This window comes from Lepidochelys kempii, chromosome 1 (assembly GCF_965140265.1).
Source record: "Lepidochelys kempii isolate rLepKem1 chromosome 1, rLepKem1.hap2, whole genome shotgun sequence".
NCBI lineage: Eukaryota > Metazoa > Chordata > Testudines > Cheloniidae > Lepidochelys > Lepidochelys kempii.
In genome coordinates, this window is record NC_133256.1 from 207,142,251 (window position 1) to 207,169,079 (window position 26,829).

At 43.0% G+C, this 26,829-nt stretch overlaps 1 protein-coding gene across 1 annotated transcript in view; it reads right to left on the bottom strand.

Moving 5' to 3' along the window:
- Positions 1-1,023: 1,023 nt before the first annotated feature.
- The window catches only part of TBX15 (T-box transcription factor 15), a 134,782-nt gene continuing 108,976 nt past the window's right edge, over positions 1,024-26,829 (bottom strand). The window contains exons 7-8 of the mRNA XM_073329070.1: positions 21,698-21,795; positions 1,024-3,202 (exon numbers count right to left, since the gene is read on the bottom strand). Of these exons, the coding sequence (XP_073185171.1) occupies positions 2,418-3,202; positions 21,698-21,795 (883 nt within the window). The 3' untranslated portion in view covers positions 1,024-2,417. The remainder of the gene's footprint in view (positions 3,203-21,697; positions 21,796-26,829) is intronic.

A 26,829-nucleotide genomic window follows, 5' to 3' on the forward strand; every position in this document is an offset into this window, starting at 1 on the left:
TCTGTCTACTTGCACCTTCCTTTGAAGCATTTGGTGCCAGCCACTGTCAGAGACATGATATTACACAAGATGGACGACAAGTCTGACCCAGTGTGACAATTCCTATGTTCCTCTTTTTAAAATGTTTAGAGAATTAACTTCCAAGTGTTTTCCTCCTTCCAAGGAACAATCTGCAATTCAGAGAACATTTTTCATTTAACGTTGGAAAAGCTATGAACTGCAAAACTGCACTTTTCAGCTTTTTTCATTGCTTGAGGTATTATTTAACATGTCAACAACATAGGTGGGAATATAATGTCACAGAAAAGTTGACAAATGAAAAAAAATTGAAAGTTCAAACTATTTACAATCTGTCATTTTCTGTGTTCATTTAAAAATTAACCTTAAATACGGTCTTCATAAGTTCAAAGTTAAAACTGGAAACTCTTGTTACATGTAAAATAATCCTTCCTATCAGCACAGACAGCTCACAAATCCTGTATGTTTGACTTTTGAAATCTTTTTGTAGAGCTCCAACATTTAAAAACAAAATGTTTATTGAGAAGTTTTTATTTTGTAAAGGAATTCCTGCTGTATTCCTATCTATCAGCTTATCTCATGAGACTAATAAATTCTTGGAGAAGTTCTAGTAGTTAATAAGAATCTGACTACGTCAAGGTTCTCATTTGTATAAAATTTCCTTGTTTGAGTGGAATCTTCCACACAAGTTCTTTATTACAATGACAGCTGCACAGCAATATCTTAACTTTGCCCACACTTCTCCTATATTCAGAACCAGTCATGCAGATGTGTGTGTGTATATTTGAACCTCCTTTAATTTCCATGTGTGGCAACCTTGTGTTTGCATTTGTGTCTGCAATTCCTGGGTTTTGCCCATAAAAGCATGTCAGCATTTTTAAAACTTGATGACCGCAGACTATGAATTGACTCTCACAGACAAACAAAAACAAAAGGAACAATTGCAAAGATTTATTTAGCGCAGTCTGTGCTTGGCACTTAGAAACAGAGTTCCGTGCATAGGGCAAATCTTTATACACCTTTTATTCTTCATACATATTTTACATACACTTTTTATTGCCCTCTTTTATATTCATAATATTGAATCCCCCACTAGGCACATAAATACATTTATACAACACTTCAAAACAAATCTCAATAATATCTGTATTCTGTTACTTGGTATTTGCATTTTCACACAACTTAAATGCTTAGCTCGCACCAAGCTACAATTGTTTTCTTATTTTTAAAGGACTTGAAGAAAAAGGAGAAAAAAACAGAAAAGAAAGAAACTTCAAAAGGCAATGATCTATTTGGTAAAACAGAGATCTAATGGCAGGCTGGGTGGAGAACACCTGTCCTTATCATTACTTAAATGCTAAAGGTTTTCTATGGCAACTCTTGCATGCAAGATAGATGAAGTTGGCCATACTATATATCTCAGGTCTGCAGAAAAGCAGAGCTCTCTTTTCTTGCCACCATTCACCATGAGCTGAATCTGGAGCTTTTTCTCTTGTTGAGTTGAATGCTGTGGGGCATATATGTTCCAAGCACAGATTTTCATTTCTTTTTGGCTGTGCTACTCTGGGTGACATCCACAGGAGTTGCACAGCTGAGACACCTCTCCCCTTCGGTATCATTCTAAAAATGCCCCCCAGCATATGGCAGAGGTTCCACCTCTGCTGATGAGGGTGTTCAAAGAAACATTTAATTTATGAGTTAAAACTCCTTGCTCTAGGCTCTCTCTCTTTGTGCAGGCATGGCACCATTGTGATCTAGACCCATGCAAAGAAAACTGCCTGCCAGGCACAGCCAGACTCAGAAAGTAAATATCTTTTGCGGGAGAGACGTTCCAGTTCAGCAATAATGTTCTGTTACTACAGCGGGGAGAAGGGACCACAGGACTTGTGTTAACTTCAGCAATATGCTAAACCACTCAGGCAGCAAGGAAAAGTCAGGGAAGGGTGAGGCCCTTAACGCAATGGCCTCTCATGGGCAGTGCAGCTCTGTAAGAGGAAGTCTTCAGTGACTTCTTTCCTTTGGTGTGGCGGAGATAGCACACGTACAAGACTCCCTCAACATCAAGAGTTCACGCTAATTGAGAGTTAATGCATATACTGTATTTTCTCAGATTCACTCCAGCTTCTCTTAAATGAGGCACTTCTCTCTAAAAAGCCCATTTGGCGCAGACGCTCCATTGCAGATGCTTAGGCCCCGGATTACAATGAGCAGCAGAGGCTGTCAGATCAGGGGCTTTCCATTGGATTCTTTGGAGTGTAACTTAGATGGCTTGTGTTTCCATTGATAATTAAACTACTAGTTCCATTATAAGTTTAAAGGCAAAAAGGTATTGAGACAGGATCGCCCATGGAGACAACGAGGGTCTTGCTGCCTTCAGTTCCAAGGAGACAAATCACGGGTTAAACCATGTGCACGGACATCTGTGAAGATGAGCCTGGAACAGCACCATATTGTCTGTTGTCACAGGCGTTGGCTGTTTGCTGGTTGCTGGATGGAGGACTGATCATGTGCATCCCATGATCCACCCCTGTTGAAAGGTATTGCCTCTCTCCAAAAGCCCCATTAGAAGGGGAAGAACAGAGTAAAGTGCTTTGAGGGGTGGTCAGTTTCTCTGGGCTTGCTGCCAGCCTAGGGGAAGCAGGGAAATTGTATCCATACAGGTTGTAAGGGTTGTGAAGGGAGAAGGCATTGTAGGAGCTCTGCTGCATGTGGCCACCACCAAACATATGTGAAGAAGAAGAGGTGGAGGCAGGGTTGCCTGCTTGCATGACATATTGAAACTGAGAGGCTGGGAACGACCCCAGCTGGCCACCAAAGGCTTCCATCTTACCATTGTTAGGCAGAGAGGAAGGAGTAGGCATTCCTGAGATCAAGGATGGAGTCCTCTGAGGCATGAAGGTTTCTGAGGGCTGAGTGGCAGAAGCAGTGCCACTTTGGAGTCGGTTGTACCCACTGTCACTTAGCCCTGGGTAGCTCTGTAAGGCAGCCATGTTGCTTCTGGCACATGGGGGATAATCGGACAGGTTGAGATTGCACAGCTGGCTCTCCCGGCAGCCAACGTTGAAAGTGTTGGGGGCCAAGTGAAAGGTTGGAGGGGAACAGGATGGAGAGAGAAGATGAGAGGAGGCAGAGGGCGATGGGGTCCCGGTGCTGGAGGTTGTTGGGGAGGTGCCTGTGCTGCCCCCTGAAAAACAAAACACAAAAGAGGATTTTAAAAGCTCCACAGCACATATGCAAAACAAGATGGTCCCCTTACAAACCAGCTTCTCTTAGTAAACAAACATGTAAGGCAAAATGGCCACCGTAAAAACTAGCCTCTACTAGCTTGCATCTTAGTTTCACAAACAAAATTGCTTGCTCCTTCTTTTGTTATTATTTGATTTTTAAACAGGTTTTCTTCCCTTCTACAATAGGAGAGAGAAGCACCACACCTTACAGCAAATTCCAGATCAGTGAAAACAGCTGTGGGCAAACCCAGCTCCATCTGTCAAGAGATCTGCATTTTACAGGGATATTAATCTAGTGTGCTCTTATTTAAAGTCTTGTCTCACTCTCTACTAGTTTCCAGGAAGACCACCTATTCAGCAGTCTGTACTGCACTGCTGCACACGTGCTTTATCATCAGCACTGTGGGCCTGAGGCAGGAAGTGGCTGAGGGCATGTAGGATTTTTACAGCGTTCCATGATTTTCTGTGATGGCTCATTGTGGAGCCAATAGTACTGATTTAAGCCACAGGATAAATTACACTAAAAATGGACAATGGTTACAAGCTACAGTGTGTTCTGCACAGCAGATGAATGGCTTGTTTGAATAAGGTTCTTCCATCATCTGCTTTAACTTTAAAATGGTACTGGATTGCATGCCCTCATTTACTATTAATGATTATTATAATTTCTATTACAGTATTAACTATACTGCATAATAAGCATGTGCCTGGTGCCATACAAAGAAATAGAATACCTTTCCCCTTTGAGCTGATAATATGAAGAAGCTAAAAACACAATAATATGAGAAGAGAACATACCAGGAAGGGATGTGGGGAAATGGGTGAAGAACAACAGAGGCATGGCTTTGGGGAGTGCAATTTTCCACTGAGCACAGACTGTAGAAGATATTTTCTTTCAAATGCTTCTTTTTACATTTTACATATTTCTTTATTTGCGGGGTTTGCATGGAAGGGCTTTGCTGAAGAAGTATAGGGGAGCTGGAGGAGTAATATGGTTAGAGGTGTGATGAGACCAGAGCAGAGGGAGAGGAAGATGATTGTAGAAGCTGAATTTTGGTCAAGCTGGAAGGGACCAGAGAAGAGGCGGGGGCACCAGAGAACAGGAAGACACAGTAGTCAAGGTGAGAGCTGACTAAGGTAAGGAGAAGGATTTTGGCAGTGAGTTTTAAAAGGAAAGGACAGATTCTGAGGTACTGTCATGGGAAAAAAATAAGAGGAGTTGGAGACTGCCTGGACATGGTATAAAAATGACAGAGGATTGAATACAGCCCTGAGGCTGGGCACCTGGATAATGGGGATAGTGTAGCTATTGTCAGTGATTGAAAGACAAGTTCTGTTTTCACCATGTTGCGTCTGAGTGAGTGGTGGGACACTGATGATGCTACGTTAGAAAGTGATCGCATATTTGAGATGAAGCTGAGTGGGGGAGGTCAGAAGGAGCCATAGATTTGGAAGAAATTAATAAACTTGTTTCTGTTTTCACATCTATTTGGAATGAGAACTAGAAATGGTGAAATACAAGAAGAAAGGCTGGTCTTAGGTATTTCCAGCCAAGACAGCAAAGGAGGTTATGGAAATATTGAAGTAAAACCTGTTCTCATGAGATCTGCAGCCTAGTTCTGCAAACTCAGCCTGGATAGCTCTGATAAGCATCCAAACTTTTGGGTGATTATCAGAATTAAACTACAATTCTGAATAATTTTAATGTCCTCTTATCTGAAAATGTCTACCTCACTCTGAGTAAACTGCAGAAAAAAAGTGTCCTCAAATATTTATTCAAATTCAAAAGTAAATTTTGATTCAACAGCATTTAAGCACCTTCACTTTCCAAGAACATTCAAGTATTCAAAGCTTTCCTAGCATGTATACTCATGAAAAGCACATTTGAGCTTGAATGTTCAAAGATTCACTGTAAGTGAATTCAGAATTTTGTATTTGGTTGTAAAATTTGCAGTTCTTTGTGTGTTTGTTAGTTAAACAAGTCACTCAGTTAGGGAACAGATAAAATACCATGTGATATGTAATGAACCAACACAACACAAATGTCAAAATGTGATGAGCTGAAATGAATTTTTTGTGAACAATCCGCAGGCCATTAATTATATGATGATAGCATTTGGGAATAAATATGAACACAAATAATTTCTATGAATTTTGTGAGAATGTTGAGATCCATTTGTAGTAAAATTTGTTGAATAAATTATTCATTGTGACTAATTCAGTGACCTCTTCTTCTTACACTATGATGAACTTGAGAAAATGGTGTAGGAAAGCAGCATAAACTACTGGCTGCAATATAGGCTAGGCTTGAAATGTTTGTTCAGGAAATTGGGATAGAATCTTAACCAGAGTAGACATTCTGCTTCCTCAAAGCAAGGATGTAAAGATCTATATAGTGGTATTACAAAATGTAATAATTATATTGTACACCTAACATTGCACCTGAACAGGAATTAAAGTGGTTCCACCCCAAGTCATCCCCATCCACTGACCAGCAGTGAAAATCCAGTAATTAAGACAAAGCCAACCTAAAAAGTTATTTTGCACTAGGCCCTAAAAATGGCCACGATCTGATGGACACAACAATGGAAGCAATTCCAGAGCTGACGACCACTCACCTCAGTTCAACCCTAAGCATGGAACTCCAGAGTTTTCTGGCAAGTCCCAACTGCTACAGAAGGCATGAGGCTGAAGTAGTCACTTGAGTAGTGAGGTGCCAGGTGCTTTATAAAGGATAACCATTGAATGCCATCTGAAGCAGGATGGAAGACAACGTAGGGCATGGAGTACAGGAGTTATGTATTCATGTCAGCTTGCCCTGCTTAAAAGACAAGCAGCGGGATTCTGCACTAGCTGAAGTTTCTGAGCTGTCCTCTAGGGTAGAACTCAAGTTAACCCCTACCAGCCAGATACTGTTAGTATTTTCCTAGAGTTGACATTTGTAATGTCTGGTTCTTGGAAAGACTGTTAATACCCACTTTAGAAAGCACTGAGTCCAGCAAATGCACACCCTTCAAACTAAGGCCTTGTCCATGCAGAGTTTTGCACCATTTTACTAAAGACATGAATTTAAGCCAATTTAGTTAAACTGGTGCAAAAGGCTGTGTGGACATTCTATTTCATTTTAAATGAGGCATAGTTTGGTTTAGCTTAAATCAATTAAAAATGGGTTTAAATTAAACCAAAATAAGTGATTTTTAAACTGAAATAAGAATGTCCACACAGGGATTTGCATCAGTTTAACTAAACTGGTGTACATTTGTGTATAGACAAGGCCTTACTCACACTTGACCTAAACCTTAAGATTTGGCAAGACAATTCTTTTAACACATTTTCTCTTCTAACAACTCCTCCTCTCACTTTTCAGAAGTTCCTCATGCCAAGACACCTGGTTTGCACTGAAATACATGTTTAAACAACTTTTTGCACTGGTTTCACTGAACTAGTTTCAAATGACACCTTTAGGGCATGTTTACATGGGCAGGTAATGCTTACTATTAAAGTGCACTGATGTGTTGCACATTAATTGGTCCATGTAGACCCTGCTAGTGCACACTGCAAATTCCCTACGGTGGTTTAAAGTATCACTGTTTGAAACAGCACTATGTTGAAGTGCACTTGGAAAATTTTAGTGCATACCAGCAGGGTCTACACGGACTAATTAATGCACAACATGTTAGTGCGCATTTCCCCACCATGTAGACAAGTCATTAGTCAAACTGGTGCAAAGCTGCATATAGATAACTCCTTCGGATACAATTTTCAAAGACACTTGTGTGACTTAGCAGCCTACTGCCCAGCTTCAAATGTGACACAGCTGTAGGAGCTAGCCAAAGAATGCATTTCTCTGGACACTGACACTATTCGTGAATTCAGGTTGAATTCAAAATATAGTTTTGGCTGAAAAACATTCATTTTTTCCCCTTGAAAAGTCAAAACAGTTCATTTCAACCATTTTGGAGTTCATTTCAAAATGGAGCGGGTTTTTTTTTTTCCAAAATTTAGCTATATGCACTTTTTTTTTAAAAAAAGGTGAAAATTCTGAAATTTTCCTCCCGAAAATTCCATGAAGCCTCCCCCCTCCCCACACCGAAATTCATTTCTGATCTAAAAACACCCTGAAAAAAACAAAATTTAATTTTGTTTCTGGTGGGTTTTGATACAAAAAAAAAGTTTTGGGGTTTTGTTTTGGTTTTTCGTTTTGGCAACAAAACAAAACAAAAAAGTCTGTTTTGGTTAGAAACAAACTGAATTTTTGTTTTTTTGTTTTGGGGTTTTTTTCAGATTTTTTGGTTCAGACCCTGACTCAGAAAAACAATTATTTGCTCAGCTTGACTTAGGAGCCTAAGTCCCATTGGCTTTCAGTGACACTTAGGCTCCTAGCTGCCTAAGTCCCTTTTGAAAATGGGTTTGGGGCCAGATTTTTAAAGGTATTTAGGCATTGAAAAATGCAGATATGAGCCTAATGGGATTTTAAAAAGTTCCTGTTTGCCTAAGTCCCATTGAAATCACACTAGATGCTTTTCAAAATTTTACGCTTTTAGTTGTGACAGTCATTAGATGACTGCATACATACAGGGAACGGATGTGTTGAGTAAGAGAACATAATTCCCTTCCCCCCTATAAACACATGCGCATAGATGTGTGTGCACACACACACACACACTTTTGACTAAAAATGGCTCAAGAGCTCTTATTTCAACTTTCCAAAGCACTTTGCCTTTGCACAGAGAACAAGAATGAAAATGATAACCCAAAGGTGAACATTTCAGGAGGTTCTGGGTAAGTGAGGGCTCATGCAGACTTATGTAACTTTAACCATATTGGTCACTTCTGAGTGGTTGCTATTATCTACTTCTAAAAAGAGTACCATAGTTAATATTTATTCTGCATACCCTCCACTGTTCAGAAGCCTTGCTGACAAGTAAGATTTTTTGTTTTAGCCATCCATTTATGGAGTATAATCATGTATAATACTGGATTCCTGCATTAATCAAACCCCAGTGGAGGACCTGAAACTAGTAGTTTAATATATGACAGATTTTCACTTGCTGTAACCGAAACTCTATACTGTGCATAAAAGGTCCTGTCCTCCCTTTCTGTTGTCCTTCCAAACTTTGCATTACAAATATGACTGACAAGCAACAGATTTCTCCTTCTCTTGCCCTCTCTATACCTCCATCTGCTTTTCCTAATTTTCAAGAACTCAATTGCATAGAAATCTAAAAATGGCAGAAAGCTGGGAAGAAGCGAGTCACTAGAGAGTTCTTCATCACATTACCCCTGCAACCTCTCAGATTAGTTTTGTTTCTTCTTTACGCCTGCAATACCTCCCTGTCAGTGGAGATGTTCAGAAACTACATAGCTTTGATGCCTCTTTCAAGGCATCTCAGTCCCAGCAGGTGCAGTGCTATGTGACCTTCCAATGGAAAAGAAGTCCGGAGTGTTCACAAAAAAGCAATGCCCTGGGCTTAACCGTTCCATCAAGGCTGTCATTCCTGTGCTGATTATCCTCACAATGCTGAGTATTGGATTTGTGAGTAACTGGAATCCAGTCCCACATTTCCTGAAAAAGTCAATGGAATTTTCCACCCCTGGTTATCAGCAAGCTAAGAATGGAAGCAACACAAATTGCTTCCAAGATGTGCAATGTGCTCGACTCCATCCTGTTTCTTTCTTGGTTCCGGGAACTATATCTTCCCCTTTCGTGGGGTGATGAGACGGATCTATTTCTCCATAAAGATTTGCTCCATAAGAACATAACTGCTTGTTTCCTCACTACAATTTTTGGGCAATCATTGAATTATCAATTCATGGCACAATCTTCAAAAGGATAGAGATGAGGCTGAAAGGCTGTTTGCATAGTTGTTGCAACAGCCAGGATTTCTCAGAAGCTCTTTTCAGTCTCACGTATGAGTCTATTAAAAGGTCCACAGAAGGGCAACAAAGATGGTTACAGGGATGGATTTAGGAGGAGAAGGGACTTATTAGAGGACACACAAATACAAAGAATTAGACATTAGACATTCAGAGTTAGAAGGGTATAATGAAAGCTGAGCTGTCACTTCTTTTAAGATGCCTCCAAGTCTGAGAATCTGTAGAAATATTAGTAAATTTAGAGCCAGTTACAATAATACTTTCCATTTCTATAGCATTTCTGAAGGGTCCCCCTATAGCTCACGTCGACCAACCGACATGTTAAAGCAACAACTTGCCCAGTTTACACCAGGATTTTAAAATGTGCTAGCAATCAGATGTTTAGACCAAGACCAAAAAGGGGATAAGAACCCACAGTGCCAGGCTCCCAGTCTTGCATGCTAATCACTAGGCCATGCTTTCTTAAAGGAAAAGAGACAATAACACTCATATGGATAGTCTGTCACACAATGGCTTGTGTCCATCATGACAACCATAGGATTTTCCTGTACTGCATCTACACTCACTCAACCAGATGCTCATTGCACCAGATTGTCAGCCTTCGGCATGGCCAGCAGTAATGTAGTAAATAGGTCTCTTTCCTGGACCATATATCACCTACAGAAATTAGTTTCCTACAACCTCAATTCAGATACAGATGTATTAATCTGATTCATCTCTGTGGGCTGTTAGATCCAGTGAGCTTCTAGGACACCCTAGAGGAGAAATTGTCTAGCAGCAAGAATAGTTCACTGACCACTACAACAATCATTTGGACACAACCATTGATATACTGGCCACAAAATGGCCACTGCCCCAATGAAGTATATCAAACAAAGAATGGATGCAAATAATGAACACTTGTGGCACCCCTCTGCATCTGATATTGAAATATGCAAGGAAATCCTGCAGTTTTGCTGCTAAGATTAATCAAATCTGAGATAGTCTCATCAGCACCAAAGAAACCAACCAGAGACAACGACCTGTGGCCCTTCCACCATTCTTGATAGAGTTCGGTCCAGTCCAGCAGAGACCCTGGAAACTCTAGGCCAGTACATGCTAAGCAGATCCCTGCCTCCAGGCCTACTGCTAAGCAAGATTTTTGAATTGTGGGGAAAAAATATACTAGTACTATCCCAAGCCCAATACACAAACCAAGCTCCGCTCATATTGAAATGAGATGCCATTCACAGTAGATTGTGCAATTCTTCATAATATGACTATCCCTTTTCTCCCTTGTGTGATTTGATTAGCAGTGAAACTGATAACATTTAAATTCTGTAATAAGGATTCAGAGTTAACACCAGCGGTTCACCTGGAGACTCTGGTCAACTCAGGGGCCTCAGGTAATTTTATAGAGTGGGATGTGGCTAAGGGCCACGGGATCCCTGCAGTGTGTAAGAATTCTCTGGATCTGGCGGAAACCATTTCTGGGTTGCTCCTAGCCTTGGTGCTGGTCATCCACCAGACCACCCATTAGCAGTAATTACTCTTCTGGGGCACTGGGACCCTCTTCAGTTCAGGTTGATACAGGATCCCCCATGCTCTGGTCATCCTCGGAATGCTCTGGCTTGTTGCTTATGACCTCCCACAAACGGCAGCCTCCAATGGTCAGCTGTACCCTTGAGGTTTTTACTAGTGCAAGCTCACCCCAGTGGAGCAAAACTATGGCTCAGATCAGCCTTTGAGGAATGGCAGCATCTCCTGGAGGGTGCCAGATTCCTATCCATGTCCTCACCAACCACAAGAACCTTGAATTTCTGAAGATGGTTCAGCACCTAAGTCGGCACTGGTCCTGCTTCTTCACACAAATCGACTCCATGGTGACCTACCGCCCCGAGACCAGGCATGGGAGGGCAGATGCTTTATCACAAAAGACTGACAAAGGTGGCGCATTTTATGCCACATTGCAGTCTCCCCACTGCCCAGGAAACAGTCCATTGTTTGAAGACAACGTCTTTCGCCTTCATGGACTGCCCACAAGTGTAATATCTCACCAAGGGTTCCAGTTAGTTTCCTGCTTTTGCTGGGAATTTTTGCATCTACTTGGCACCGAACTTTACACCTCGACAGCTTACCACCCTAGTATCAATGGCCAGGCAGAGAGAGTGAATCAGGTCTTGGAGTAACACCTATGCTGCTTCCTAAATTACCACCAGGTCAATTGGCTGGCACTCATTCCCCAGGCAGAATTTTCCTACAAGTCCACGCATGCCATCACCCACCAGACCCCTTTCTTCACAAATGCCCACTGTTGCTGACCTCACTGCACACATCCACTAAGAACATCAAGAACTCAGGCACTGGTTAGCACAGACTTACACAGCATTCAAGTGCTGACTGACACTGTCAGCTAACCCTTAACTTCAAGGTACGGGATAAGCTTTGGCAATATGTCCAAAACCCTTGCTCCCACCTGTCTATCCGAAAATTGGACCACAAATACTTGGGGACCTTTTGCAATCATGGAACAACTTAACCTGGTAGCCTTTCAACGGCAGCTGTAAGAATCCCTCAAGGTCCACCTTGTGTTCTCTCTACTGAAATCTTTCACTGAGAATCCCTTCCCACAATGCACTACTCCTCCCCCTCTGCCGATAACCAAACAGGGCAAAGAGCAAAACATGGGCCAGCAGATTCTAGAATCCCACCAAGCCTGGGGAAGACTCCAATATCTGATTGACTGGGCGGGATATGGCGTTCATGGGAAACCATGGAACACATTCATGCCCCAGACCACCTGAGCACCTTCCACCAGACCTACCCCAAGAAACCTGGCCCAGGGTCTCCTGGGAGGTGACCCAGAAGGGAGAGGGGTGCTGTCAGGCACCAGACCAGCTAGGAGCAGCTGCTGGCCTTCTCCCTGACTAACTGCACTGCTAGGCAACCAATGAGCCCAGCTGCACTGCCTCAGAACTCTCCTAAGGGCCACAGCCCTGATTGACTGTGTAGCAGTCCTGCTTATAAGCCTGGCCCCCACAGCTGGTCAGTGACTGCTCAGCACACACCACACCTGCAGCTGTGCTTGCCCTTCCTCCAGCCCTTATTCCAGTCTCTGCTCCAGCCCCTGCTCCCCTCTGGCTTTGACCCCCCAGCTCTGCCTCTGGTTTATGACCCTGGATGACCCTCAGGTTCTGACATTCAGCTTCCATCTCTCCAGTACTGATCCATGGCTCTGCCTCTAGTTTACAACTCTGGTTTACCCTCTCCAGCTCTGGCATTTGGTCTCTGCCCCTCCGGTACTGACCCTCAACTCATTTCCTGGACTCCACCCGCCCTGGATCCAGCAGGCCAAACTCTCACCTTCACTACTAGGCCTGATCGCTCACGGCCTGGTCAGCAATAGTATTGCACTGCACTACACTGGTTACATTTAAGTCACATATGGAAGGTTATCTTAACTTTTAATTATGAAATTATATATTCTGGAGCACCATACTGCAGCCTCCCCAAAAAGCAATAGTTTGTCAAGCTACCAGAAGGTGGCCCAGTTTGTCCTCATTTAAAGGAAGCAATGCTGGCCATATGAAGTATACAATAGTCTGACTTGTACTTAGGAAACCAGCACTTCATTCCAATAACTCTGCCAACAATTGCCCTGTTTCTAACATCTCTTTCTAGGGCAAACTAGTCAAGATGATAATGGAGACCAAACCCTAACATCTGACTGCTCCAATTATCCTAGACCACACACAAGTTCTAAATCTATTTCAAGCTCCCAGACCTAATCTTGAAGGCTATTAATGGGCTGTGGCATGGGAGAGAGATAGTCTCTCCACCTGTGACACAGAAGACAGCTGAGATCAATGGGGATGCTGCAGTTAATGGGGATCAGGAGCAGATGGTACAGTGTTCTCAGCAGAGGCCCATTTCAGAGCAAAGATATTCCATTTGAAAGGAATGGTGCCTTAAAATTCATTGTTTGGAATTAAAATTTTGAATTTTTATGGATTTTTAATGTGAAAATAGCTCTTTAGTGGACAAGTGAACTTTGAGGGGTACAACATAGTTGGAACACCATTTCACATGAATATTTTGCCAGCTTTGCGATTCTGCTCAGGAGGAAATCTCTCCCAGCAAGTAGAGTAATGCACAATTGGCTGGGTGCGTTAATTTTTACATGTTGCACAGTTTGTTTGATTTGATATGAAGAATCAGGTACTCATCATTACCACAATGCTGGTGAGATATGGGATTTACTGGTCCAATCCAGTTTGTTTAATCCTATGTTCTTACAATTATTGTTAAAGATCGGCTCATCTTAGTGTTTTGTGGGGACCAGAGTAGTATAGAGGAGCCAGCAACAGCTCTTTCAATGTTGAAAAGTGACATAATCCAGAGTTATTGGAACTCTTATTTTATTTATTATTTGTTTTATGTTCTTTGTTAGAGTCAAGAAACCAAGCCACGTATTTTTTAATAATGAGAATCTGGCTCAGGTTCAGTCTAAATTTCAAAAAATATATTCCTATTAAAGAGTTTAATAGATTCTTGGCTTTCCCCCCATCTCTTTGCCATATGCATTCAATAATGCCAAGTTTTTTTTCCCCTGGTAATAAGTAGATTTCAGTGATGGTAACATCATGCTTCAAAAGTTCAGCTGGATGGAGATCTGTTGTCATTGTGGCAAACTCCACTTACTGAAAAACTGGGACTCATTTGGACTCTCTGCTGCTCAGGAAACATTCTGTGCTCAGCCCTGAAAGACATACTGGTTCTTGGACAGAAGCAGCATGCCCCTCACTGGGAGGTCCATGTGGTGACCTCTAAAGCACCAGTCCTGCACAGGCTTCCACATGCGCTTAGCTTTCCTAGTGAGTAGTCCCAATGAAGTCAGTCAGACACATGTGTTTGCGGTATCATTTGTGTGATTTCAAATGCAAACAGAAACCTGTTATTTTTTTAAACTACAGTGTTGCTCAGTCCTTGAGTAGCGTAATGGAATCCACTGCACTAGATGTTTGATTCTGGGCAATGTCACTGTGGGCTCTGCTCTCAAAAAAGCAAACAATTAATTTATATAAAGGCATTATAATATTTACTGTATACAATTCTCCATCCCATTTTGGAGTGGGATGGAGAATTGTATACAGTAAATATTATAATGCCTTTATATAAATTAATGGTGTGGACCCATCCAAATACAGTCAGCAGTACTGGTCACCCCAAAAAAGTTATTGAAGAATTAGAAGCGATGGAGAGAAGTGCAATGAAAAGGATCCAGGGCCTGGAAAAATTTTCATATTAAAAGAGATTGAAAAGATTGGGATTGTATAATTTACAAAGGAGAAGACTAAGAGGGGAGATAATAAAAATTTATAAAATAATGAATGCTATAGAGGAGATAGATCAGCAGCTTCGGTTCTCCCTGTCTCATAGCACAACAAGGAGACATTAAGTTAAAAGTGGCAAATTCAAAACAGACAAATGGAAACACTTTTTCACACAATGTATGATTAATCTGTGGACCTCACTGGCACATAAAGTTGTTGAGGATTTGCTAGGTTAAATAGCCCTGTAGTACCAAGTATTTTCTCCCCGTGAAGGAACCTCAGGAAGGTCTGTAATCAAGTCACCTCTCAATCTTCTTTATGATAAGCTAAGCCTCTCACTATAAGGCATTTTCTTCAGATCTCGGACCACTTTTGTGGTTCTTTCCCGAACACTTTCCAATTTGTCAACATTCTTTTTAAAACGTAGACACCGGAACTGGATGCAGTATTCCAGCATTGGTCTCACGAATGCCATATAGAGAGGTAAGATCACCTCCCTACTGCTACATGTGACTCCAAGGATCACATTATCCCTTTTTGCCACAGCACTCCATTGGGAGCTCATGTTCAGGTGTTTGTCCAGTACGACCCCTAAATCCTTTTCAGAGTCACTGCTTTCCAGGATATAGCCCTCCCCCACCCCTGGTATAGGTGTGGCCTACATTTGTTGTTCCTAGATGTATGACCTTGCAAATGGCTATATTAAAATACATTTTGTTTTAATAGGCCCATGGTACCAAGGGATCCAGATAGCTCTGTAGGACTTCCCTGTCCTCATCAGTATTTAGCCCTCTTCCAAACATTGTGTCATTTGCAAATTTTATCAGCAGTGATTTTATGTTTACTTCCAGGTCATTGATAAAAATGTTGACTAGCATCAGGCCTAGAACTGATCCCAGTAGCACCCTGTAAGAAACACAATGATTTCCCCATTGACTACTACTTTTTGGAGTCTGTCAGTTAGCCAGTCCTGAATCCATTTAACATGTGCTTTATTAATATTGTATAGGGTTAATTTTTTCATCAGAATGTCATACAAGTCAAAAGCCTTATAAAAGTCTAAGTATATTACATCTACACAGCACTTTTTATACTTTATCAAACAAACTTGTAATCTCATCAAAGAATGAAACCAGATTTTTTTGACAAGATCTATTTTGGAAAGGGTCGCTGGCCTGGATCCCCAACGCCTTCTAGAAAAATCACAGGAATAACACTGCAATCCCCAAAGCCTGAGATAGGTGCATAGGCTCCTTACTCAATGAATAGGGAGACAAAACACCTAGGAATGGGATCCACAAAAGCCAGCACTCTAGGTGGTGAGCTGCCTAAGCTAGCCAATGGGAGATGCCACTGAGAGAGGTGTGTCCTGAACTGCTCCCCTCTGACAGAGATAGCCGTCTAAATCCAGGTTGCAGGGAGCACCTATTTTTGCTCATGATCCACAGATAGGAACCCATCTCAGGGAGGAGTATAAAAATATTGCTCGGGGATGCAGGAGTGAAATCAGGAAGGCCAAATCACACCTGGAGTTGCAGCTAGCAAGAGATGTTAAGAGTAACAAGAAGGATTTCTTCAGGTATGTTAGCAACAAGAAGAAAGTCAAGGAAAGTGTGGGCCCCTTACTGAATGAGGAAGGCAACCTAGTGACAGAGGATGTGGAAAAAGCTAATGTACTCAATGCTTTTTTTGCCTCTGTCTTCACGAACAAGGTCAGCTCCCAGACTGCTGCACTGGGCAGCACACCATGGGGAGGAAGTGGCCAGCCCTCTGTGGAGAAAGAAGTGGTTCGGGCCTATTTAGAAAAGCTGGATGAGCACAAGTCCATGGGGCCAGATGCGCTGCATCCGAGAGTGCTATAGGAGTTGGCAGATATGATTGCAGAGCCACTGGCCATTATCTTTGAAAACTCATGGCGATCGGGGGAGGTCCCGGATGACTGGAAAAAGGCTAATGTAGTGCCCATCTTTAAAAAAGGGAAGGAGGAGGATCTGGGGAACTACAGGCCAGTCAGCCTCACCTCAGTCCCCGGAAAAATCATGGAGCAGGTGCTCAAGGAATCAATTCTGAAGCACTTAGAGGAGAGGAAAGTGATCAGGAACAGTCAGCATGGATTCACCAAGGGCAAGTCATGCCTGACTAATCTAATTGCCTTCTATGACGAGATAACTGGTTCTGTGGATGAAGGGAAAGCAGTGGACGTGTTGTTCCTTGACTTTAGTAAAGCTTTTGACATGGTCTCCCACAGTATTCTTGCCAGCAAGTTAAAGAAGTATGGCCTGGATGAATGGACGATAAGGTGGATAGAAAGCTGGCTAGATTGTCGGGCTCAACGGGTAGTGATCAATGGCTCCATGTCTAGTTGGCAGCCGGTATCAAGTGGAGTGCCCCAAGGGTCGGTCCTGGGGCCGGTTTTGTTCAATATCTTCATAAATGATCTGGAAGATGGTATGGATTGCACCCTCAGCAAGTTTGCAGATGACACTAAACTGGGAGGAGAGGTAGATACGCTGGAGGGTACAGATAGGATACAGAGGGACCTAGACTAATTGGCGGATTGGGTCAAAAGAAATCTGATGAGGTTCAACAAGGACAAGTGCAGAGTCCTGCACTTAGGACGGAAGAATCCCATGCACTGCTACAGACTAGGGACCGAATGGCTAGGCAGCAGTTCTGCAGAAAAGGACCTAGGGGTTACAGTGGACGAGAAGCTGGATATGAGTCAACAGTGTGCCCTTGTTGCCAAGAAGGCCAATGGCATTTTGGGATATATAAGTAGAGGCATTGCCAGAAGATCAAGGGACGTGATCGTTCCCCTCTATTCGACACTGGTGAGGCCTCATCTGGAGTACTGTGTCCAGTTTTGGGCCCCACACTACAAGAAGGATGTGGAAAAATTGGTAAGAGTCCAGCGGAGGGCAACAAAAATTATTAGGGGACTGGAACACATGACTTATAAGGAGAGGCTGAGGGAACTGGGGATGTTTAGTCTATGGAAAAGAAGAATGAGGGGGGATTTGATAGCTGCTTTCAACTACCTGAAAGGGGGTTCCAAAGAGGATGGATCTAGACTGTTCTCAGTTGTGGCAGATGACAGAACAAGGAGTAATGGTCTCAAGTTGCAGTGGGGGAGATTTAGGTTGGATATTAGGAAAAACTTTTTCACGAGGAGGGTGGTGAAACACTGGAATGCGTTACCTAGGGAGGTGGTGGAATCTCCTTCCTTAGAAGTTTTTAAGGTAAGGCTTGACAAAGCCCTGGCTGGGATGATTTAATTGGGGATCGGTCTTGCTTTGAGCAGGGGGTTGGACTAGATGACCTCCTGAGGTCCCTTCCAACCCTGATATTCTATGATTCTATTATTCTATGATCTCCTGGTACCTAAGCAGTTTCTTGTCAGAAGGACTTAGGCACCTGCCTCATTCCACACAAAACAGCCAGAGGAGGAGGAAGTGGATGCGGTGTTGCCCCTCTCCCCCTCCATAACCTTTAGCTCAGTAGTTAGAGCACTCACCTGGGATGTCAAACACCCATGTGCAATTCCCCCATCTGCCAGAGGGGGCAAAAGGATTTGAATTGGGGTCTCCTACTTCTCAGGTAAGTGCTCTAACTATTGAGCTATGGGATATTCTGGTGTGGGGCTCCCTCAGTCTCTCCTGTTGAAGCTGTTCCATTGCGGATAAATACTTAAAAGAGACATTGGGCAGAAGAGAGAGCGCAAGAGAGCCTGGTGGCTGGGCACCCACCTTGGAGGTGGGAAACTCAGGGTCCAGTCTCCCAGATCTAATGACTCTTTCATCATTTACACAAAGTGGAACAACTTTAACAGGAGAGAGTCACAGCCTGAGAGCACCCTATATTAGAATTTTCCCAATCCCGTAGCTTAGTGGTTAGAGAACTCAGAGATGTGGGAGATCCCTGCTCAAATCTTTTCTCCCTCTCTGCCTGAGGGAGGAATTGAGTGCAGGTTTCCCACTTCTCAGCTGAGTGTTCTGGTACCTAGTAACAGGTGATACAGTGGGCACAGGCAGCACCACCACCTCCTCCTCTGGCCACATTTTGAATTGTGCCCAAACTCTTAGAGATGCTCAAAGGCCGCCTACTGGAATGGGCCTCTCAGGCAAGAGGGGTGGATGAATGCCTATCCTACCCCACAACATGGATCACTCTGGTGGGAGATAGGTGTCCAAACACTGAGATGGAGGTAGCACTGCACATAGAATCATAGAATCATAGAATATCAGGGTTGGAAGGGACCTCAGGAGGCCATCTAGTCCAACCCCCTGCTCAAAGCAGGACCAATCCCCAATTTTTGCCCCAGATCCCTAAATGGCCCCCTCAAGGATTGAACTCGCAACCCTGGGTTTAGCAGGCCAATGCTCAAACCACTGAGCTATCCTTCTCCCCCACATGGGCAGAGGCAGAACCTAGGCGCCAAGGGAATTCGTGTGCCAAGTGAGTTTAGGCACCTACAGGGTTGGGCAGCAGCTAAGCAGGATTTTCGCGGATTGCAGTGGAGTCTAAAACCAGGAATTAGGGGCCAAAGTACATTTGTGGATCTGGGGCTCTGAGGTTCTAGACACCATTGCCATCACAAGAGGAAATAAGCAAATGAGAAGTTAGAAATCACACTGCAGAACTATAAAATCCATTTTTTAAGAGGACAGGCAAGCAGTGATGTTCCAGATGCAGGTAGCGTCTCATATGCTAGTTTAGACCAACTGGGAATACTATTTTTAAGGGGTTTTATGCTACCCTTAACATATCTGCTGATTTTGCCCCATCATTGTTGCTTTTCCTATGCTCTGGAAATCATGACTCTTAACTTTACTGAGCAGTAAGTGCTTGTTGCCCGGAAACCTTACATATTAAAATCCACTATCAGAATAGATGGGCAGGGTTCTTGGTTAATAGAATTCTGTGGTTTGTATTGCAGTTTAATGGTGTAGAACAGCAATGAGCATGAGAGCCCCAAACCGGTCAAGGCTGACGAACATCAGTTATATAGTTTTAAAGTTATTTAGATATAAGATTGGCAAATCAGGGGTCCCAAATGGGGACAACTTATTTAAGACCATCCTGAACCTAGTGGGCTGTAGAGCAGCTAGTGGTGGGCTGCAGGGAGCTGGCCAGTCAAATGGTGCTGGCTCTCTTCCTGGTTTTTCAGCTGCCAAATTGCATTAAAAGAAGCTAAAAATATATTAAATACTTTCCTTTCCTAACATTACTTCACCATGTAAGCAACTGCTGTAGTTGCTACTAGGATGTTATTTGATAACCAGTGGGAGGGGAAGTGAACAGTGCAATCACAAATAGGAAGCAGGTAGTTCAGCCAATCGACAGTGATGGGTGGGGGTGGGGGCAGGGAAGTTGCTTTAATGATCATGAGTAGAAGGGGAGGTGTCCATAAGGCAATCTTTTTATTAAAATGTGGTCCGTATAAAGAAAATGTTTTGGACTCCAGGCATTAAGCAGTCTTTAACTACATGTTCACAGGTTTTCTTAGACTTGGGTCTCTGAGGTTGTAGAAAACCCACTCTCTCTTATATTTGTACTATTTGAGAAATGGTTTGTGATCAGGAAATGAGCATGTATAAGGAGACTGACATTACTGCCAGATTCTGGCTCTGTGCCACTGGAAAGCTGGTGCAACAGGCTACCTGGGGATTACGCCGGTGCAACAGGAATTCCCAGGTGATGCAGAGCCAGAGTAGCACCTCTGTGCCAATGCCTCTTCTGACCCGGCCCCAGCAGTGTGCATTCCCTGGAGAAAGGGTATATGGCATCACTGCACCCAGACAATCCCTACCTATCGGAACAGCCCCTTTAGGCCATAAATAGCAAAGCATAACTAACAGCAGGCTTCAAGATGCTCTAATTTATGCTGGGGCTAAGTCCGTTCCTGACCTAAGATCTTTGGACACCCTTTTTGGTCTTGTGCCAAGCACAAATCAGACTAGAGAAAGTGGCCCTAAGATTGTGCATTCAATCTCACCATTTGCATTTCTTTCCTTTTGGTTGCTTAACTGCACAACCTTAACATGAAAAGACGGGGTTTTTTTTGTTTGTTTGTTTGTTTTGCATTTATATCTGAATATAAAGGACCAGTTTGTGATACCTTTACTCACAGTGAATGGTACCTTTTACCATGAGTAGTCCACTGAAGTCAATTGTAAGAAACTACTCAATGTGAGATGAGGTATCACAATCTGGCCGAAAGCAATGAGAAACTTACATCACCACTGTATTCATAAAGGGGTTTTCACACTGCAGAAAACTTTTTTTAAGGGAGCAGTGATAAAGAAATGGCCATGGCTCCTTCTGTTCTGTATTTCTATTAGCTTGCAGGGAAATGAAGTCACATTCCTGTACTTGTCATATCACAGTCTGTTGCATGACAGAAGAGTCTGAGTTTTAATCCCGTGTGTTGCTAGTATTCTTATGCCACTGCAGAATCCAGTAAAGCCAGCCAGTAACAGCTATGTCTTCACTGCACACAAAAAATGGTGTGTTTTCACACTGAGATAGCTAACTCAAGATAGCTATGTCAGTGCAAAATCTGAGTGGAGACAAGGCACAGGAAGTTTTTACCTTGATGAAGCTAGAGATGAAAGCCCCATTTAATGCACCGAGAGATATGGCAAGCAGAAACTGTAGTAAGAAACAGTATGAAGAACCTGTGAAAAGGGTATGTCCGGTATACTGGACAATTTCCACAAGTACCACTTCAACACAAAGGATTTTCTTGAAAGTGAGACTGGGTTTCATATGACAGGTGGTGTGATTCTATTGGCATGTACATGATGATACAGGTTCATGGAATCTTCTGGTTCAGAAAAGGTCCCCAGTGGATCACGCAGTCCAGCCTTCTCCTTCCTCCCACCACATCAGAGCATGACTCAAATGGTAAACATGTAACAATGCCCTTTTCTGTCACCTTCTCCTCAAGCAGGCGTGTCTCCACCACTTCCCTTCTGTACTCTCCTCACATTTGCTAAACTAATGTATTTATCAGAGTAGTTCCCCACGTACCTGTGTTCCTCCTCATTCTAGCCCTTATATACCCCAGAGATCCAAGGGATACTCAAGTGGCTTCACCACATCTCCTAAATTATAAAACCTCCATATTTCTAGAGCTGGTTGCTTCTCTTTTCTGTTTTATATCTCTTCATGGCAGTCAACAAACTCTGTGACTCAGCTGGACAATATAACATGGCTTTTGCCTCCCTGCCACCATTTTTTGCCCTTTATACAATGGCTCACCTTGCTGTTTCTGCATGGTAGTGAAATCTTCAAAAGTGAGGGTGCGCACAGGGGGCCTCCAGAACGCATATGTTTCCATAATGGCCTCCAGACCAGTTCTGTGGAATGAAAATAGAGCAAGGAAAGAAAATGTCAAACAGCTAGCAAGTATATCAGCTTCAATAAAGAAATAGTCCTAACCTCATTTGACAAACTGCCAATGGCCACTGTAAGGTCACCTTGACATCTGTGAATTCCTCAAGCAAGCCCTACTGCACAGGTGTTGTTCACAAGAATAAAACTGAATTTTCCCAGTCCAGGATAAGAATAGATTGTATCAGTATTCCAATTATTTTTCTTTTTAACCAGGACCCTAAAATCTCTGTACTTTTCATGGGCAAAAGTTTTGATGTTTAGTTCTTTGCTGCTGACTTTTCCAAGCTGTGCAGCATGAAATCTGTGTGTGTGTCTCTCTCTCACTCACACACACACGCAAGATGGGATTCAGCCTAGTGAACCTCAAGAAGATGTGAGGAAGGAGGATTTTTTATGAAATTCTCCCTCGCCCTTTCCCCCATATTTTGGATACTTATCTGAACCATGTTCATTTCAAAATCAGCCTGGAACCCTAGCCTAAGGAGGGGCTCTCGGGAGATCCCCACTGCTTTCTAGTTTTGCCTGGGTCAGGAATGCAGTGAGAGGCCTTTTCTTGGGATGGCTGGCACCTCCACTTTGGGTTCCTAGCCCAAAACAAATGCAGAAACAGACAGGAAAAAAAAGTAAGCTGAAATTTTCTTGGCTTCCTAAAGTGGTTGGGTTTTACCTTGAAGGTGTCAGGTGGGTTATTAGTTTACAGCTATCCTTAAATGCCTTGATTTTAAGTTCCTAGTATACAGTTAAGGCTATGAAGAAGAGTTAGCAGGAACAGAACTGTATGGTCTTTATGGAATCCTCCTCCCCAAATATGTTCTCCTTTCTAGAGTGAAATCTGCTCAACTCATCCCACGATTGCTTCATTTCTCTCTGTCTTTCAATGGCACGTTGGCTCCCCTGTACTGATTAAGCACAGCTAAGCGATGCTTCATTAAATGTGCAAATGCATCCCCTTTCAGTGCAAGTGGCTCTAACATCCCCAGAGCCTCTCAGCCCACTGACTGCTGATACTGTAGCTGGCTTTTGCCTTTGAAAATGTCTTCCTGCACATGCCTCCACTCACTTAGTTAACTTTTCATAGTTGCCCCGGAAGCTTGGATGCTTTAAATATATTGGAGTTGGCAAACCAAACTCTCTGTATTTTAAGAGGAGGTTTAGAGGAAAGATTGTTGCTTGGTGTTTATTAGCTGCTAAGCTGTTAGAAGTAGGAACAGAAGACATCTCCACATAGCAGGCTCGCACCAGCACTGAATATATTACAACACAACTATTTGGTTAATACGGAGGCCTTTGGCAGCTCATGGAGCTCAGAGACAACAAGACAAAATAACCCGTGAACCGAAAAGCTAAGCCTAGAACTGTGTGTTGAAGCTGCATGTAAGCTGCTGGCATCCCCCAGACCTTACAAATGTCTTCTCTCCTTTGCTGAGAAATCAGCTCCCGTGTCACGACAGTGTGTTAGCTCTTTCTGCTTCTCACACAGAAAAGTGAAGCTGTGGAGAGACAGGTACAGTTTCTTGGCCTCATGAAACCATCAAAAGCCCAAACCCTGAGGGAAGATTTCCTGTCACATGAAAACTAAAGGGAATAAAGGTTCCAGCACTGTTAACTTGGCTGTTTTGCATGTCCCATACCGAACAATAACACGTCAACCCACATTACTCACTAGAAAAGAGGATCTATGCACAACTTGGCTGAGTTAATTGTGTTCTTAAACCCTTAGCCTTTTCATTCTCTGCGCCAGAACCTGACCTCCAGCGCCTGTGTGCCAATGTGGTCTCCAGTCAAGCTGTGGCTCAGAGGAGCAGAAATGCCCCTTCCCCATCCTGGGTCCTGCACCAAGCATGGCTCAGCTTGACCCCGGGCTCTAGCTCTCCGAGTCTAACTGTATAGCCCTTCATTGTAATTACACAGGTTTTGGTATTTCGAGGGAAAAAAGGGAATAATTTGGAACAAATGAAAAGCAAAACAGAACTAAAACGCAGAGCTCTTTGGTGAGTAGCGCTTTCAGTCTCAGAACTAAACTGTGCCCATTAGGTACAGCTCAGAGTAAAGGACCGTGTGGAGCTGCACCATACCAGGGGCACCATGGGAATACCCACCTGTAGGGGAAGTGAGCCCATTGATACACAAGGTCATCCCACTCTGTGTGCGAGTGCAGAGGGGTGGGCAAGGCCAGAGCCCTGCTTCCTCTCTGTCCCATTTAGTGTGCTCCAGTGGGAATAGGAGTAGTTGCTTATGCAATGCATCCAACTATAAATGCTCAAGTCATGCAAGCAGTGTGTGGCAGAAATAGAAATGTAACCTAGTTCTCCTGTGTGCTAGTTTACTGCCTGAACCACAAGGCCATCCTTTCTCTTCCCGTAGTCCCCTGCCTCATTCACTGCATAACTACCAACAACTGCAACAAATGAGATAGGATTTCTCCACACAACAGCCACATTTACTAAACAACTCTGCCTTATTCACCTTCCATTCTTTTCACTGAATGAGGTGGGGGTCCTCTGGAAAAAGTAGTATGTGATCGTGTAATTAATGAGTGTATCATGGATACGCACAAGGGGGCAGAATTAAGATTTCATGAGCTACTTTATTTCCTTCTTTCCCTAACTTTTGAGTCCTTAACTTTGCAACCTTAATAATATTGTTTTAGTGCAGTTTTTCTGTGTAGATTTTCCTATTTTTATTTCTTTAAGAAAACTGAAGAAAAAAATTCCATCATTAGCAACTCTAATGAACATCCCCCCCAAGAAAAGATGATCAACTGGGTTTGACCCCAGGATCTCCAGAGCCATAGCACTGACCTCTACCACTGGAGCTAAATCAGTTACTTCATTAGCTACTATCAGTACCAGGCTTTTATTTTGTATGTGCACTAGCCACTAGAGGGGGAAACGACAGGCACTCTCTAAGCAGGTTACATAAATGTTTGCAAGAGGGCAGCAATAGGGGAGTGTTGTCTAGTGGTTATAGCAGGGGATCAAGAGTGCTATTTGTTAAGGATGCTTTTCTTTTACAAAGTGCTCTTTCACTGTTGGGTTGCAAAGCTCTTTGGCCTTGATTCAGCAAAGCACTTAATCATATACCCACATGTTATTAAAGTAAATGGGATTAAGACACACTTAAAATTAAACAGGTGCTTAAGTGCTTTTCTGAATTGGGATTACTCAACATGCTGAGCTCCTCTGAAATATCTAACTACTTATTTTGGTGCCTGAAGGGGAGCTGCTGTGCTCTTTTGAAAACCTGGCCCACAGAGCACTGGAGTAACCGTATAATCTCCATTTTCCTTTTCACAGGACCGCACTCAAAGTTCCAACTCTCTGTCCAGCCACAAATCCTCCCCCTCTCACACCATCTTTATGAAGTAGGGGGGGAAATATCTGAAGAGGATTCATTGCCAGCTTTATTTTAATAAGGTTGGACCCTTTAATAGGTATCCAGAATTTGCTCTCTTTTTTTCACTTGATTTTTTGATTTTCAGTGCTATAAAGTTTTAATACTGGGCAATAAATGAAAGTTCCATTGTCTGAAAAATGAAAAAAGATGTCCCAGCTATCTGTGTGTGTGTGAATAATCTATTCCATATGGCTGGCCCGGCCATGCCTGCTGCACACAGAATTCATGTCACCATTTCATTGTTCACTCAGGAAGCCAATCCATAGGCTCCAAGTATCCTTCCTGCGTCTCCTTCCCTATCCAAAGACTCCGATTGCTCCTGGCAGAGCCTACCCTTGTTCATCTCAGCTGCCAGAGATCTAGGTAAAGGGAAGAGTCATTGCATACCCATGGCTTAGGGTTTTCTTTCCCTTTGTCCTCTCCCCCTACATTTGTAGATTGTTACTTTTTAACAGGTAAGCTGCCTCTTGCTGGTTGCAGGAAATACCACATCCCAGAGGAATGAGGAGCCCATGCAAAAGGGATTCAAGCAGGCCTCCAAAATATGTCTTGCAATTTTGCATCTGTAGATTGGCTAGCTAAACATTCAGCTACCTGATCTGCATGTGCAATTCAGAAGCTATTTTAGAAAATTGTGGTTTCCACGCTCCTGCCACTTTTCAGGAAATCAACCAAACCATACCTGAGTCTAACTATTTATCTTAGGTACTTGTCTAGCCCCCATCACCCTGCTATCTGTTCACCTCACTTTTTTTCATTTATTTACCCTCACAACATACCTGTGAGGTAAAGCAGTATCTTATCTTATCACGATTTTACAGATGGGGAATTGAGGCACAGAGAGACTTGCCCAAGATCACACAGGCAGTGTGTGGCAAAGGAAGGAATTGAATCTAGGTTTCCTAAGTATTAGGTTATTCCCCTAATTGTCCTTTCGAAAAATAGTAAGATCACTAGCTACCATCAACTAATATTCTTTAAATGCTAAAATTTTTAAAGCCAAGCTCATCACACTGAGCTCTTGGGCACACCGTTTTTTCCTCCAAACTGTTTGTTCCTCTTCCTCCAAACACATTTCCTGGTAACCCAGGCAGTGAGCTGTACAGGGATCAGTTCTTTCATGCAAATGGCCTAGAACCTGAGGGAGACAGGCAATGAAGTAGAAAAGCAGGGAGCAAAGAACATTCCAGGCATACGGCCATGCTAACCCAAGTTTCACCCCATCCTCATTAGGTCTATGGTTGGCTTGTTGGTTCATGATTTATAATCGGCCTGTTGTCTCATTGTTTCTGAGCTCCACAAGCAGCCAGAGACCACCTTACAAATCACAGAGCTTTGCTGTAATGTATTCAGCATTAGGGCAGGGATTTTATGAGGCGAGATCTTCCTCAGATGGATTTGGATAGTCATACAATCATACAATTTCCCCAAGGCAGCAATTAATTCAGTCTTGCCTTGCACTATCAAGCCAGGTTCTGCCCAAATGGAGAGTTTGGGGGGAAAGTTATGAGCAAATGAAAACCAAAGGTTTATAATGGAGACCCATTTTGCAGTTTTAACAGCAATATCTAGTCCCTGTGGATGCTGCAGGAGGGAATAAA